This window comes from Pseudorca crassidens, chromosome 11 (genome assembly GCF_039906515.1).
Source record: "Pseudorca crassidens isolate mPseCra1 chromosome 11, mPseCra1.hap1, whole genome shotgun sequence".
Taxonomy (NCBI): Eukaryota; Metazoa; Chordata; class Mammalia; order Artiodactyla; family Delphinidae; genus Pseudorca; species Pseudorca crassidens.
The window spans coordinates 26,786,683-26,801,922 of record NC_090306.1 but is presented as its reverse complement, the minus strand read 5'-3'; the positions used below and the strand labels follow the sequence as shown (position 1 = coordinate 26,801,922).

Genomic DNA, 15,240 nt, shown 5'->3' with positions numbered 1-15,240 from the left:
AAAATGGAGTTTTGGAGTTGGATCCCTGCCAGCCAGCTGCCAGACAGACCCCCATCCCTAGTGCTTGGAGAACTGTTAACACCTGGCTATTGCTGTACCAATGTGATTACTAATTTGAATCCACTTATGCCAAAGCTGTGTCCCACCTGGTTACCTGTAATTGAAATAAATTAATAAAACTGGGCTTTCTGCATTTATTGAATTTTATCTCGTTATAGCTTGGACAAGACTGCCACCTCCTGGAGAGGCTAATGAATACTGGGGGCTGAGGTGTTCTCATCCATTTGGAAATCAGTATTACGAAATTGCGTCTCGACGCCAACCCCGTATCTCTCCATGAGGTTAAACCAATTCCTGACCCCTCACAACTTCTGTGAACAATTTTTTGCATAGGACTGAGATTTCAAACAACTTGCGCAACACAACTTATTTTTACGTGAAAGTTTAAACAAAAGCTAATATTTTAGAATGCTCAATATGTGCCAGGTGCCTTCTTAATTCTCACAACATTCATCTGAGATAGGAACTATTATCATAAACATAGCCAAGTTACGGATGAGGAAATTAAGTTTTAGTGTACTTACGGTGACCAGACTTTAAGCGGTAACTACACCCAGGTAGTCAGAACTCCAAGGCTGCGGAGCTCCGTAACTAACCGCCCCGCCCTACGTGGGCATGCGCAGAAAAAAAGCACAAGTAAATTCCGTAGGAATTGTAGGAGGCGGGCACTGAGGGTTGTGGTGGGCCTCTAAGATCCCAGCATTCCCTTCGTGCCGCCGCAAACATGGCGGCGCCCATCTTGCGGTGCATTTCCCGTGGCCAGGGGCTTGGTACCCTAGGCCTGTCAGGAGTCTTACCCCTGGGGCTGCGTGAGGCCCACTCGGGCGCTCAGGGGTTGCTGGCGATGCAGAAGGCTCGGGGCCTGTTCAAGGAGTTCTTCCCTGAGAGGGGTACGAAGACAGAGCTCCCAGAGCTCTTCGACCGTGGCACGGCGGGCAGTTTTCCCCAGACCATCTACTGCGGCTTCGACCCCACGGCCGACTCGCTTCATGTGGGGCATCTGCTGGCACTATTGGGCCTGTTTCACTTCCAGCGAGCGGGCCACAACGTGATCGCCCTGGTGGGCGGTGCCACGGCGCGCCTGGGAGACCCGAGCGGCCGTACCAAGGAGCGCGAGGCGCTGGAAGCAGAGCGCGTGCAAAGCAACGCGCGCGCCCTGCGCCAAGGGCTCAAAGCCTTGGCGGCTAATCACCAGCAGCTCTTCGCTAATGGGCGGACCTGGGGCAGCTTCACCGTGCTGGACAACTCGGCGTGGTACCAGAAGCAGGACGTGGTGGACTTCCTAGCGGCAGTGGGCGGCCATTTCCGCATGGGCACGCTGCTAAGCCGGCTGAGCGTGCAGACTCGGCTCAAGAGCTCCGAAGGCATGAGTTTGGCCGAGTTTCTATACCAGGTGCTCCAGGCCTATGATTTCTACTACCTGTTCCAGCATTATAGATGCCGGGTCCAGCTGGGTGGATCTGATCAGCTGGGCAATATCATGTCCGGATACGAGTTCATCCATAAGTAAGCGCCTTTAGACCTGGAGAAATCCTAGACCAAATAATTTACACACGAATAGCCTGTGTTGCATTGTTAGCATTGTGGAATGACGCCCTTCGTTCCTGCCCTTGTTGGTTCTATTTCCATTAAGGGTCCGTAATGGTATTAATTTAATATCACTGGCTAATGAGAACTAAAGGGCTGAAGTAATGGTATTAGGTATGGGACATATTATAGAGCTCTGCAGGAAATAGACCCTCCTAGTCAGGATTCGGATTGTATGTGTTTGCTGCTTTTAAGAAGCTTTTTCTGTGTTTCTGATTTGAAAGACTGCTTGTCTTCATTTATAACCTGAACGTGACTGGGCCTCTTTGAGTAGTCTCTGCTTTGCTCTGCACCTTCCGTGAAGCTAAGTGTTAGTCATTGGTTGGCATCTCAAAAAAATTTTTTTCAGCACCAAATATTTGGCGAATAATGTAGATTTCAGTGGCACTTCCTTGAGGGAGATGAACTACAGGACTAGCTCATGTGCTACTGATTTTTAAAATCCCTTTAAGACACCTCTTTTGGTGTCTCTACCTGACTCCTCTTTACCCAGTTTTCTCTCCCCTTCCTACCCAACCTTTAAAAATGTCTAGGCCCCAGTTATGCAGCACTTCCCTTTGGCTTGCCCAGAGTCACTGGTTCAATTGCAGCTCAGAATGACAAATGTCACAATAGAGTGCTGTGAAAGCAGTAAGATGGACAGGAATCCAGGTTTAGGAGGTCAAGGAGGTTTTCTTAGATCAAGAAACCAGACTGAAATCTGAGAATGATTAGCAGAACCTACCACCACTTGAGCTTAAAGCACATAATAAAGTTCTTCTTTATGCATAGGTTGACTGGAGAAGATGTATTTGGAATCTCTGTTCCTCTAATTACAAGTACAACTGGAGCAAAACTGGGAAAGTCTGCTGGCAATGCTGTGTGGCTAAACAGAGATAAGACATCTCCTTTTGAATTGTATCAATTTTTTGTCAGGCAGCAAGATGATTTGGTAGAAAGGTGAGTTCTTAATTGTGTGCTGAGAAAAATTAAGTTCATTAAAACTCATGATAAATTTTAGCCATTGAATCTCCCTGTACCCTTCATAGTTTTTTTGTTTTGTTTTAACGTAGATTCTATTTAAGGCTAGTACATCACAGAACATTGTAGTTAAACACTTTTTGTTGGTTAAAGCAGAAAACCACTGTGGGTGCTAGAAAACTTAGAGCCAAGTTTGTCATCTACATCTAGCAGGTTCTTAGGACATTATTGCTTGCATATTCTAGTTTTTTACTCCTTTCATCTTGACTTTTATTTCACCTTTGTCTCTAAAGTTCCTTTTCTTTAACATAAAAGAAGATCCTTTTGAAGGTCCTTTTTTAAAGTGATTTTCTTATTAATTCACAATATCTTAAACTCTTAGAAGAATATAAATTAATGAGAAATACACCTGCAACAAAGGAGTGAATTTTTCAAAAAAATATCATTTGACATAACTATCATCAAAATAACTTAGGAATAATTCTTAAAAATTTTTAAATGTATAATACTTGCCTGCAGAACATTGCAAACCACTATTGAGCAAAAATAAAGAACGCTACATGAATGGAGAGTTCTCTTGGAGGGTAAACGCTTGAGGATTGCCAGAGGTGACCAAAAGGGGGATTTGGATGTGTGCATAACAGTTGGTATATAGGGTAGGAAGGCCCAGGAGGCAAGAATTAAACAAGATGAGGGCCTGGAGCGAGAGTTCAGTCCATTTGGGGGACCACTTGCCTAAAACTAATTTCAGGAGTGTCTCTTTAAGGAGGCCAGTGATGCTCAGTGAGGCCAGCTGCCTGGGGCTATAGCCTAGATGGAAATTCCAAAGAATATTATGTTGGAGAGCCCTTTGTTTAATCTCTGGAGAGGTAAAGTGGGTCAGAGTCAGTAATGTCTGGCGATCCAAAGGGAACGAGAATAAATTTAGTGAGGAAAGAGATTTGGGAGTTGCCCAAAGGAGTCCCGTGTAAGTATTAATGACTGTGAAGGCGTATCTGGAGGCCCCAGGAGAAGGGGGCAGTGGCCAGTGAAATCAGCCTGCCAGTGGGAGCATGGTTGGTCTCCCCAGGGAATATGTCCCCATCTGGATATCCTCCATTGTTTGGTTTGGGAGCAGAGAATAGTCGTCTATCACAACTTTGGCTGCTGCTGAGGAGATGGGAAGTCCCCTCAATTAAGCCCAAACTGTTAAGGCATTAATTCCTTGGTGACCCAAGGTTGTGTGGGCCCATTTTTCAAGCTGGTAGGAAGGGTCTGTGCTGGGCGGTGTGGTGGCTTAGTGAGGGAATCTGCAGTACTGTTGAAAATGGCTTCCAGCATAGAGCAGGTAGTCTGAGCGGAAACATGAGACTTAACAATGATAGGAACTGGGGACTCCTTCCATGTCTGGGCCAAATGGGCTTGTCTTATATGAGAAAATTGTCCCTTAGCCATTGGCCAGACGAAACCGCGAGGCCATTAGCAATAACCCAGGAGTCTGTGAAAATGTGGATCTGCCAGAGGCCTCTTTATGGCTCTCTAAGGGCTAAGTGAACAGCTACAAGTTCTGCCAATGGGGCTGAGCCGGGACTGCCTTCTTCAATTAGAGAGGTGCCTGAGACCGGGGAAATGCTACAGCCCTCCAGCAAGCTGCAGTGCATACATGGTGGTGCTGCCATTGGTGAAGAATATGGATTCCCTGTCCGTCTCAGACAGTTGGTTCCAACGGGCTCCCCAAGCAGCCAGAGGAAGAGGAAGGAGCTGATCATGAGGGAAGCTACACCCTCCTATAATTTTTTTTTGATTTTTCAGATATATAATTATAACTCTGAATCATAATATAGTTTTCCCTACTTTTTATTTATTTATTTATTTTTGGCTGTGTTGGGTCTTTGTTGCTGTGCATGGGCTTTCTGTAGTTGTGGCGAGTAGGGGATACTCTTCGTTGCGGTGCATGGGCTTCTCATTGTGGTGGCTTCTCTTGTTGTGGAGCACGGGCTCTAGGCACACGGGCTTCAGTAGTTATGGCACGTGGGCTCAGTAGTTGTGGCTCCCGGGCTCTAGAGCGCAGTCTCAGTAGTTGTGGTGCACAGGCTTAGCTGCTCCCTGGCATGTGGGATCTTCCCGGACCAGGGCTCAAACCCGTGTCCCCTGCATTGGCAGGTGGATTCTTAACCACTGCGCCACCAGGGAAGCCCTCTCCTGTAATATTTAAAGGCTTTGACATCAAGGTTAGCCCTCTCCTGAAGGTACCATTTTCATTTTACCAAGGAGGCATCAGTTGTGGTGTTAAGCTTCTGCCAGAGGCATCTCTAACCCAGGGCGTTAGGGAGTAGTATTGATTGGGGGCCAGTTAGGGCCTCAGTTTCTAAAAGAACTCTGTAGAATCCTTTGGGGTTAGGCACTTAATCCAAAACCCCATAGGAAATCAGGTAGACTTATGTTTGGTCCAGAGACTCCAAGGGGGCATAGTCAGATATGGTCAAGCACTGACTTGGAATGTGGAGCCAGGTGGGACTAAAGGTAGGGCTCCTTGGACTGCCTGCTGGGCAGCTTCCAAAACACATTGTTGTGCCTCACCCCAGTGGAAGGTGGCAGACTTGCATGTGATTGTGATTGTGGCAAAGAATTAGTGAGCAGTGAGGGCGTTGCCTGCAGAACATGAAAAGGCCTGTTACCTGTTATATCTGAGTACAGTGGTGGTTTAATGAGTAATTTCCTCCATGTATAGGAACACTGTCAGTGCTCTCCAGTGCCTTTTGAATGGTTTTGACAGTCCCAGTAAGATGTAGGAGCACTACCCCGTGATTAGAGGGAGCACTTTGTAAAAAGAATTTTCTGGACTCAGGGTCAAATGGGACTTCTTCAGGGTTAGAATGAAGAGGGGGTCACTTGAGTGAGTCTGGTCATAGAAGTGATAAACCCACTGGACCATGCCACTTTTGCACAGCAGGAGACAGGCCTAATCTCATGTTTTCCATTCACTGTGAGCCTTGGAATGTTGGTACTCAGCGACACTAAGCAACATCCAGGAAGCATCCATAGGGGTTCTGTATTATCGAGGAGCTGGTGTACCTCCTCAGGGGTCTTACGAGGCATTGGCACAAGATGTTCAGGACATTTATATTTGTCCATTGTTTAGCAACATCATACCAGGTACTGGACCCACGATATCCCATCGAGTTTGGGGGACAGAGAGTGACAGCAAGACTCGACTGTATTTCCCCTTTTGCTCTGCCAGTAGTTTCCTGATACAAGGCTGTTCCATTCATCCAGGTTAGGAAGTGTAATCCCATTATGACCCACCAGTCCCAGGGGGAGGTCTCCCTCCTTCTTACCTGTGGGAATTATTCTTTCCTCTTGCCTTTAGCTCAGAGCCTCAGCTTGGGCAGTGATAATAGCCTTGGGGTCCATTCCACCCTCATTAGCTTTCCTTGGCCTTGAGATGTGGAGGACCTTCATGTACTCATGTACTCAATCAACGTCTGTATAATTTGTGGTCTGATCATCTCATTAGACCATATGGCCTTGATCACTGATCACACTGCTCTGCGGAGATCATTGAATTATGGCAGCAGTGACGTTTGGGGATGGATACCGCTGGCAGCACAGCAGAGGCAATATGCAAAAGGCATAGAATGATAGACCTCCAGCATGCATTGCTGTCCTCCCAAATGGTGTTGCCCACCTGGGTTAGCCAGTTAGTAAACTAGTCAAAGCTAAAGGGCAATCATGCAGTCCTGCCGACTATGCCATTGCCAGTTGTTGTATGGGCCTCAGCCTGTTGGTAGTGATACCATGAGCTAGAAATGCCTGGGGGTGCTCACCTCGGTCCATACTGTGTAGGAGCCCTCACAGACATTTCCTGGGCCAGAGCCAACCTTGTGGCTGGACCAGTGCTGTGGTCCTTATGATTGTAAGAGACAGCTCAGCAATAATCATCAGGGAACTTTAAAAAAGATGTGTTACTTACAGTTTCTGGAGGGCACATGGCACTACAGGGGCCACACAGTGAGTCAAGGATGGGGAAGGAGGGAGCATGGGCCCGGAGCTCTGTCCTTATTGGGGTGCCTAGGATTTCGCAGGTTCACTCTTCACTGGCTAATTTAAAACATAGAGTGAGAATTAGGGAGTGGGAAAGGTGAAGAGGGGTCACTCAAGCAGTCAGTTATCTCGGCTACCCAGGGCTTTCTGAAAGGGGACTTTCATGAGTGGCGGCAGCCTGGTTCCTTATCTGGTTGGTTTGGTACTAGCTGTGTCATACATTTGGCAGTATGCTTATTCGAGATCGATGTCTTTGAAATGGATACCTTGGCATTAAGCAATCAAAAGCTTAATGTCAAGCACTTACATTACAGGTATAGAACCACTTGGAAAAATATGTGGCTCTGCCTACTCAGGTCAAATACTCATGACTTGTGATCAGCAGTCCCTCCCCCTGGGCACATCCCTAACGGATGAGTGCACATGTGCACACCATCAACCACTGTCCAAGAGTAGGAACAACACAAATATCCACACTAGAATAAATACATTACGAAGCATTCATAACATGGAATGTGTACTCAGCAGCTGTACACACAGCAACATGGGTGAATCACCAACATAATGGTGTGCCAGAGTAACCAAAAGATATATATTCTGTATGATTCTGTTTATATAAAGTCTAAAAAGAGGCAAAACTAAGTGATGCTGTTTAGGGAGGCATATTGAGATGGTAAAAATATAAAAACAAGGAAGTAATTACCATGAAAAGTCCAAAGAGCGGTTACCTTGGAGGGGTGAGGGGATTTGGGTAGGAGCAGTGTTGTATACCTAGACAGGTGATAGTTACACAGCTATTTGCTTTATGATTCATTAAACTATGTCTGTTGTTTGTGTATTTCTCTGTGCTTTTCACCAAAGATAAGATTTTAAAAGTTGATACATATAAAATATTTGTCAGTTTTTAAATTACAGTTTTTATTTATGAGTACATACACAGAAAACAAAAATATAAAAACATGGTTGGGAAGGATGCCTACAAATTTAGATTAGTGGTTGTCTCTGGGGCAAGAAAGAATATATCTGAGGTGGATGGGGCCCTCATCTATATCTATACTATTTTATGACTTTTTTAAAAAGGAAGGATTTGAAACAAAGATGGCAAAATAGTAACATCTTCAGTCAGGGTGGTGTGTGTATTATTGTCATTTTCAGTACATTTCTGTATGTTATATTTCATAATTAAAAATAAGTTCTAAAGTAAGCAGGATGTTCTTTAAAGGGTAAGGGAGCTGGAGATAAAAATTAGGTATGTTATGTAAATCTAACGGGATTTTTTTTTTTTTTGTCCCAAAGGTACCTGAAGCTCTTCACTTTTCTGCCCCTTCCAGAGATTGACCACATAATGCAGCTGCATGTCAAAGAGCCAGAAAAGCGGGGTCCTCAGAAACGACTTGCTACAGAAGTAACAAAGCTTGTTCATGGACAAGAAGGGCTGGACTCTGCTAAAAGGTGGCCTCTTAGAATAATGAACACTTGATTAATTAGTTAAGAGACTGGAGGACATTTGGAGCCAATGTTTTAGTCATCTTTTACCACTAACAAGGACTGTCAGCGTTAACTGCTTTAAAGTACTAGCCTACATTTACTAGAAAGAAAGATTATCCTGAATTAAGCTTATAAATTATACAAGATCAATGTTGCTGTTTGAAAAACTTTCCATCTGGAACATAATGGGTACTTCATAACTGGTTTTTGGGTGTTAGAACACATGTCTAAGTAAGCACTCAACATGATGTGGCTCTCAAAATGTGTTTTTCAGGTGTACACAAGCCCTTTATCATAGCAGCATAGAGGCACTGGAGGTCATGTCTGATCAAGAGTTAAAAGAATTGTTTAAAGAAGCTTCATTTTCTGAATTAGTTCTTGACCCTGGAACAAGTGTCCTAGATACGTGCCGCAAAGCAAATGCCATTCCAGGTGGTCCCCGAGGGTAAGATTGTTTAACTTTTAGGTTCACAGTTACAATTCACAACCTGTGTTTCTAGAGGTGGTGTTTTTCCTGATAATGGCATCTCATTCCTTGTAGAAGTTAAGTTAGTCTGAGAATCAAGTGAAAACTGAGTACTTACTGCTGAAAATACCTTAAATTTTCTTTAAAATCTAGTATTACTATACTCTCTCTAATTAGTCTAACCTGGTCAGTTTTTTCTCCAGCATTGGAAAAGGCTTACGTTTAAGTGACCACTATTGTATAAATACACTGGGATCAGTCAGCTTAGGGATTGTCACAATTTGAGAAGATCACAGGAACAGAGGCCCTAAGTAAACAGATTCACACACCCCTCTCACATTCAGTCTGTATCCTCTTTATTCTGGGGAGTAGTGGGGTTGCCCAACCTATTTAAAATATTAGTTGAATTTCTCCTTTAGAACGTTAAAGGGGAGGCAGAATCTAATAAACATGAAGATAACAATTTAGTGCTAAATGGTTTCAATAGGAGAGCCTTTGAAATTAAATGAAATAATGATGTATCTGTATTATTGGGAGCGGTCAACAGTGATTAGATTTATCTAATTACTGAACATTTTTATTTTTCAGGTATCGGATGATAACAGAAGGTGGAGTCAGTATAAATCACAGACAAGTAACAAATCCTGAGAGTGTTTTAGTTGTTGGACAACATATTCTTAAGAATGGGCTTTCGTTACTTAAAATAGGAAAAAGGAACTTCTACATTATAAAATGGCTTCAGCTATGATGAAAACTCCTTCCAGTGGTTCAAACTTATCCATCATTCATTCTCAAGATGTACGAATTTATACCTTCACTTATGCAACTCAAAGACAAAGAATGGAGTGTACTCTAGGCCTCACAGTGTGAGTAATTTCATTATTTATATAGGTTGGATAAGTTTGTGTAATAGTGGGATATTTTATTTCCTGATCCTTAAACATTAAGGACTACCACAGAAAAGCATGATTTCTAGGGTTAATCTCTATTTTAATAATTACGCTTTATGAAAAACTAAATGCTGTCTTTCCTATCCTGTCCTTGCTGTTTTGGAGATAAGGAGGAACAATGAAAAAGAGGTAGTATAAGTAATCGTGGATACTTTTATATCAGGTGTGTATCTCATTAGAGGTTTTTTGTTGTTTAGGAAGCAAATACAGCTCTCCGTAAAAAGGGAGAAAAGTTAGAGGAAGCCGTAGCTGGCATTAGAAATTACAGTAGAAATAGTTTCTTTTCAAGGAAAAGAAAAGTCAGTACTTGACTTTTCAGAAAGTTTCTAATTCAGTTTTCCAGTCCCTTGACTGTGTTTCCATAAAATTAAATTTACTCATAGCCTTGTTTTCTAAAATTCAGTAAAAAAAACGGTAGCAATGTCTTATAAATTTATCAACTTTTAAATTAGTTTTAAGTTTCAACTTATGTCCCCAAGCAGACTGCAGCTTGAGATGAACTGAAAAGTTAAGTAACCAACAAGATAAAATAGAGGCAAAATATATACACTAAATATCTAATCATTTGAGAATATCAAAAGACATTCCAGTAAGGGAAGTTTTCAGGTCAAATTTAAAGGATTTGGAATCAAGACTTAGTTAAATTAAGCTCTACATTCTTTAGGCAAGTTGATTCTCCAGAACTATTTCCAACATCTGAAATATTGAAGGTAATAGCACCCCTATTTGCCCTGAGCATCAAGTGAAGCACAAACATAAACACAAAATGGCTTGCAATCAGATGTGTTCTAGAAAAATCTTACAGGCAGCAAAGCATGGCTTTAGAGTTCAAATTCTAGCTATTTACTACCTGGATTACTTGGAGCAAGTCATTATCTTCATATGCAAAACATGGAGATGTAATAATACCTCAGTCAATTATGAAAATCTAAAAAGAAGAAAGTCATAAAACTTTCATACAGTGTAAGCTGTATTGCTATGTTCCAAAGTAGATTTATATGTTAAAAAAGCTATAGTTTATCTAAACCTTCTTCTAGGAGTAAAGTTAGGAAGAATTCATTTATTGACAAACTTTAATGTCACTTCATACCAGCAAGTTTATTTACATAGTAAGAACATACAGGTATCCATTATAAATGTCAGAGATCATCTCTGCATTTCAGAACTTTACTCAGTTTAAGTGTCAACAAAAGGAGGTTTTCTCTTTGCATACCTCTTGTCTCTGTTTTTCTTTGTACACGGTGTATAGTACTAGCAAGTGCATTATCATAGCAGGTAATGTTTTCAATTTGAAATTTGCTAGAGAAAGGTGCATTGTAAGTTTTCTTCCCCTCTTACAAATTAAAAAAGCTAGACTAGAATGGAAGTCATCTGATCTATCTGAAATAAGTAAATCATGGATGGCTATAATTTCAAAACTGAGGTTTAATAATGGCAGAGTGATTTTAAAGTATGCTAATAAACATTCTGGAAGCATGTATTCTATGAAGATGGTACTGCTAAGTATAAGTAGTACCATATCATATCAGACTGAATCTGTTTTTTTATGTTTGAGATCAGTTGCTGAGTCTCTTGTGTCTTAGTACAGTAAATGGGTGCCATTAGCCAAGAGTAACAGACATATTCATATGTTCCTGCCAATAGTCCTTCATAAATGTCGTAACTTAAAAATAGACTTTAATATCTGTAATATGTAATTTATCATTTTAAAACTTATAATGTAATTCATATCAAGAATCACCTGGGGAATTTTGGTAAAATGTATATATGTTCTAAACCTTACTCCCAACCCCTGAAAGCCTTTAAGAGTATGTGTGTGTGTCAGGATGTTTTTCCTTAAATAATAAAGCCCCACCATTACTTTCTATTCTAATGTACTTTGTTGGTGTGAAGCAAAAGTAACTATTAACAACTAATAGGAAGAAGATACACTTAAAATCACCACAGTATTTGGTTTTAAGTCCCACCTCCAAGTGAATCTTGAAGCATGGTCTGAGGGCTCCAATTTAAAAATGTATCTGAATTATTACTATTATATTTGAAAACCAAGGGGAATTTATTAGGACTTCTGAAAACTAAAAGGAAAGATGGTCATTACCAAGTCTTACTAGATAATCAAGGCTAGATGTTCTTAATGCAGGAAAACATAACTCATGCTTCCAGGTTTAAGTAAGATCAAAGATGATATTGTAATTTTTAACGCACCAGGGGAATGTGGATCCAGAAGTGGAAGGACTGTAGCTACACATTATGCACATCACATCATTGTCAATGTTACAGATCCTCTCGTGTGTTCAGCTTTCTTACAAACACATCAAAGGTTTCAGAGAAGCTCAATAAAACTAAATCAAAGAACAGGTGGAATAGTGACTGACTACTGAGTAACTTGTCAACCCACCTCTTTCAAAGCCAGTTCGGTTTAAATAATAGTGCATGCATTATAGTCGTATGACATGGTGTCTTGGTGCATTCTTCTTGAAGGGCTATGGCAGCAGCTTTAAGACTACTAGCAGATTACACAGGTCATCTTATCCACAGACAAACTGCTTGTACAACTAGAATTATTAACAGTTCTTTTTAAGTTCAGATGAAACTGTCACAAGATAGACGATGTATTTTATATATACTAGGAAATTTTAGAAACAGCCATTTATTATTTGGATTAAATGTGTGATTCGTTCTGCAATACAGAGAATAATTTTCAGTTTATAGCCAGTCTTCACATGAGCAGATTCATACCATTGCAATACACAGGAGTTCATAAATAAAATTCTACTCAAGTAGGCAGTAACTAGCAAGTCAGTGAGTCTCAGTATTACATAGTTCTCTTCACCAAAGATGAGTCTCTCGGATTTCAGCAATAATTTGACTGGCTCCTTGTAATGCCTGCATTAAAGAAAATTATAAAAATTATAAATGCTTAAGTTATAATAACAAGGAATATCAAAGAAAGAATCTGAATTAATGTGGGATAACCTCTCCACTTTATATGTGGTTGATTTATACTAACCAGTGTCTTCTCTGAAATTTGAATCTAATCAAGTGCCAAAAGAAAAAAAGATTAGCCATCATACAAAGACTATATATATGTATCTCCAAGGATCAGAATGCATTTTAAACAATAAATGTTTATACCTACAACCCAAGTAAGAAAATTCAAAAAAATTCACAGTAATTACCTTCAGCATATCAGCTGCTTCTTTCCTGCGCTGTGCCATGTCCTCGGATTCAGTCAGAAGATCATCCAATAAGGATGATTTATACAGCTGTCCTACTAACTCACTCTGAAGAGTATCTTTTACATGATTAACCAAAAAATGCATTACTGCCTTTGGCACACTGCAAAACATCAGATAATCCATTTGATTTAGAATAAAAACGTAAATTTTTAAAAATATTTGTATTTTCAAAACAGATTATGAAATCATCTCGCAGTATTCTAGTCTGATTTATATAACAGTACTAACCTGTCTTGAATATTCTTTCTGACAATAAGAAAATAAGATTTGATGAGTCTTTCAATAACTTCACAGTCTCGCTGTTCACGGGCAGATAGTTTTCGTGCAACAGGTACTGGCTAAATGGGGTGAGGGGGAGAAAAAAGTTACTTTTGTGCCATTTTGAAATGACAACATTTAACATTCAATAAGTTTTTGAGACTTCAGTTCCTTTTGTCTTTTAAAGTGTTTTCCTGGTAATTTGGTTATTTGTCCTCAAGCAAATTCTGCAGCTTACCACATCCAGCAAATTCACAGCATGGCCTTTTTGTGGACTGGCTGGCATAATTGGAATTGGTTTTGATTTTTCCTCAGCTAGTAACTCCTCAGCTTTTGAAGTTTTCAGCATTCCTCTCCAGTTGCCTGTTGTTGGTTCTTGAACACCATCTCCAACCCCACCACCTCCAGATGCAACCTGAAAAAACATATTCCAAAACCTATACCAACCATATCAAACTGATACTAACTAAACAAAGTTAATTTAATTTCCTTTGACAGCAGTCAAGGAGAATACACATCCAGTAACCACCTGGAGTTTAATCTATTCAGAGAGATGGCAGGGTCAGAAAGACATGATGGGTGGCACGTATAACTGGAACCCTGAGCTGTCTAAATAAGAGGTTCGGACTTCCCTGGTGGTGCAATGGTTAAGAATCCACCTGCCAATGCAGGGGACACGGGTTCGAGCCCTGGTCCAGGAAGATCCCACATGCTGCGAAGCAACTAAGCCTGTGCGCCACAACTACTGAGCCTGAGCTCTAGAGCCCGCAAGCCACAACTACTGAGACCTCGTGCCACAACTACTGAAGCCCATGATGCCTAGAGCCTGTGCTCCACAACAAAGAGAAGCCACCGCAGTGAGAAGGCCGTGCACTGCAACGAAGAGTAGCCCCCACTCGCTGCAACTAAAGAAAGCCCACACGCAGCAACGAAGACACAACACAGCCCCAAAAAAGTGTATTTGTAAAGAAAATAAAGAATGGCAGAAGTAACACTGTGGTTTATAAATAAATAAATAAGAGGTTCTGTTGTAAACTGTTTGCAAGGCCTCAGCCAGTATATTTTAAATTCCTTTTTTATTATTTGCTAACTTCTCAAAATTTTTCCTCTTCTCCAACTCCTCTAACATTAGAGATTGTGGAAAATGTAGAAGCTGCCCTTTAAAATAGGACTGCTCATTAAAAGCACAAGAAAAACCAGAACTGCTATTCACATTATTTCTTCGAAGTAACTTTAAACACTGTTGAACTATGATCTCTCTGAAAGGTCAATGAACTCATTCTCCAAAACTTAAGACTTTATATATTTCTCAAATCAGTTTATGTTCCTAATAGTCAATACCATAGGATAAAAGTAGAAATCCTTTACTTGAGAAAGGATCTACTGAAAAAAATCTAGTGCTACCATTAATCACAAGTGCTCTTGCACCTTCTTTTTTAGGATATCTGTTAGTCTTGATTTCTAAAAGAAAAATAACTGTTTAGGATAATGGGGAAAACAGTAATTCATCAACATTTAAGAGATGTTTTTAGATGTTCTTTAAGGTTTTACAATCTAAAATGGAGATAAAATGGCATCCAGAATTATAGATAGAAATAAAAATGGCTTATATAAATTTAACAGAGGAGTGTTACAGCAATTGTTAAAAAATGTTTGGGGTATCATTCTGAATCAAAACACTGGACAAAATTTGTCTCCAAAATGTAGTTAAGATAATGTATATCAATATACAAGTAGTATATTTATACATTACTTTTAAAATGAGTGTATTTTTAAATGCGTGTTAACTATACATGAATGATAGATCATATGAAATCTTAGGAAAGTGAGCAAATTCAGAGTGATACCAGGAGTTAAATAAAAAGCAGTGATTTAGATGGTTCTCTTAAGACCTTAGCACAGTGGGCTGAGAGAAGATAAGACATTTATAAGGTTTTATTTGAGGTTCAGAATCTTAAACCTGGACAATAAGTAAGGAAAGGAGCTAAATGGCAAAAAAAAAAGCTAAAAATAAGAATGGATCTGAATAACTTACAGATTAATTTTTTTAAAGGTTATCAAGAATTGGCAACAGTCTCAAACTCTCACAGTCCCCCTGTTTGTTCTGAATTTGCTTAAGCTGTTGAGGCACATGTTAAACTACTAAATATATTTAGGGTGAAAAGAGCAAACTGAATGAAAGCATAAGAAAGAAGCCTTAGAGGATTCT

At 40.5% G+C, this 15,240-nt stretch overlaps 2 protein-coding genes and 1 long non-coding RNA gene across 14 annotated transcripts in view; 1 reads left to right on the top strand and 2 right to left on the bottom strand.

The window, feature by feature from the left end:
- The window catches only part of LOC137201778 (uncharacterized), a 100,501-nt gene extending 99,775 nt beyond the window's left edge, over positions 1-726 (bottom strand). For all 3 annotated transcript variants that reach the window (XR_010932317.1, XR_010932316.1, XR_010932318.1), the window contains exon 1: positions 585-726. This is a non-coding gene — a long non-coding RNA (uncharacterized lncRNA). The remainder of the gene's footprint in view (positions 1-584) is intronic.
- Positions 711-14,092, top strand: YARS2 (tyrosyl-tRNA synthetase 2). Of its 3 annotated transcripts, XR_010932315.1 has the most exons (6): positions 711-1,566; positions 2,419-2,586; positions 7,927-8,082; positions 8,393-8,563; positions 9,173-9,450; positions 13,533-14,092. XR_010932315.1 is itself a non-coding variant. In XM_067696124.1 (5 exons), the coding sequence occupies exons 1-5, from the start codon at positions 785-787 to the stop codon at positions 9,330-9,332; spliced, it is 1,437 nt and encodes a 478-aa protein (XP_067552225.1). In that variant the 5' UTR covers positions 711-784; the 3' UTR covers positions 9,333-11,401. The 3 variants fall into 3 exon arrangements, 2 of the variants coding, with proteins under 2 accessions (XP_067552225.1, XP_067552226.1); XM_067696124.1 differs by lacking the exon at positions 13,533-14,092 and having other exon boundaries at positions 9,173-11,401; XM_067696125.1 differs by lacking the exons at positions 8,393-8,563; positions 13,533-14,092 and having other exon boundaries at positions 9,173-11,401.
- Positions 12,169-15,240, bottom strand: part of DNM1L (dynamin 1 like) — a 61,421-nt gene continuing 58,349 nt past the window's right edge. For all 8 annotated transcript variants that reach the window (XM_067696121.1, XM_067696116.1, XM_067696118.1 and 5 more), the window contains 4 exons: positions 13,270-13,446; positions 13,002-13,111; positions 12,714-12,873; positions 12,169-12,420 (listed from right to left, as the gene is read on the bottom strand). In XM_067696121.1, coding sequence (XP_067552222.1) covers positions 12,364-12,420; positions 12,714-12,873; positions 13,002-13,111; positions 13,270-13,446 — 504 coding nt within the window. In that variant the 3' untranslated portion in view covers positions 12,169-12,363. The remainder of the gene's footprint in view (positions 12,421-12,713; positions 12,874-13,001; positions 13,112-13,269; positions 13,447-15,240) is intronic.

Coding starts and splice junctions, on each gene's coding strand:
- YARS2 (XM_067696124.1), top strand. CDS start 785: ATGGCGGCGCCCATCTTGCGGTGCATTTCCCGTGGCCAGGGGCTTGGT. Junction 8,083..8,392: donor GGGCTGGACTCTGCTAAAAG/GTGGCCTCTTAG, acceptor TGTGTTTTTCAG/GTGTACACAAGCCCTTTATC. Junction 8,564..9,172: donor ATTCCAGGTGGTCCCCGAGG/GTAAGATTGTTT, acceptor TTTATTTTTCAG/GTATCGGATGATAACAGAAG.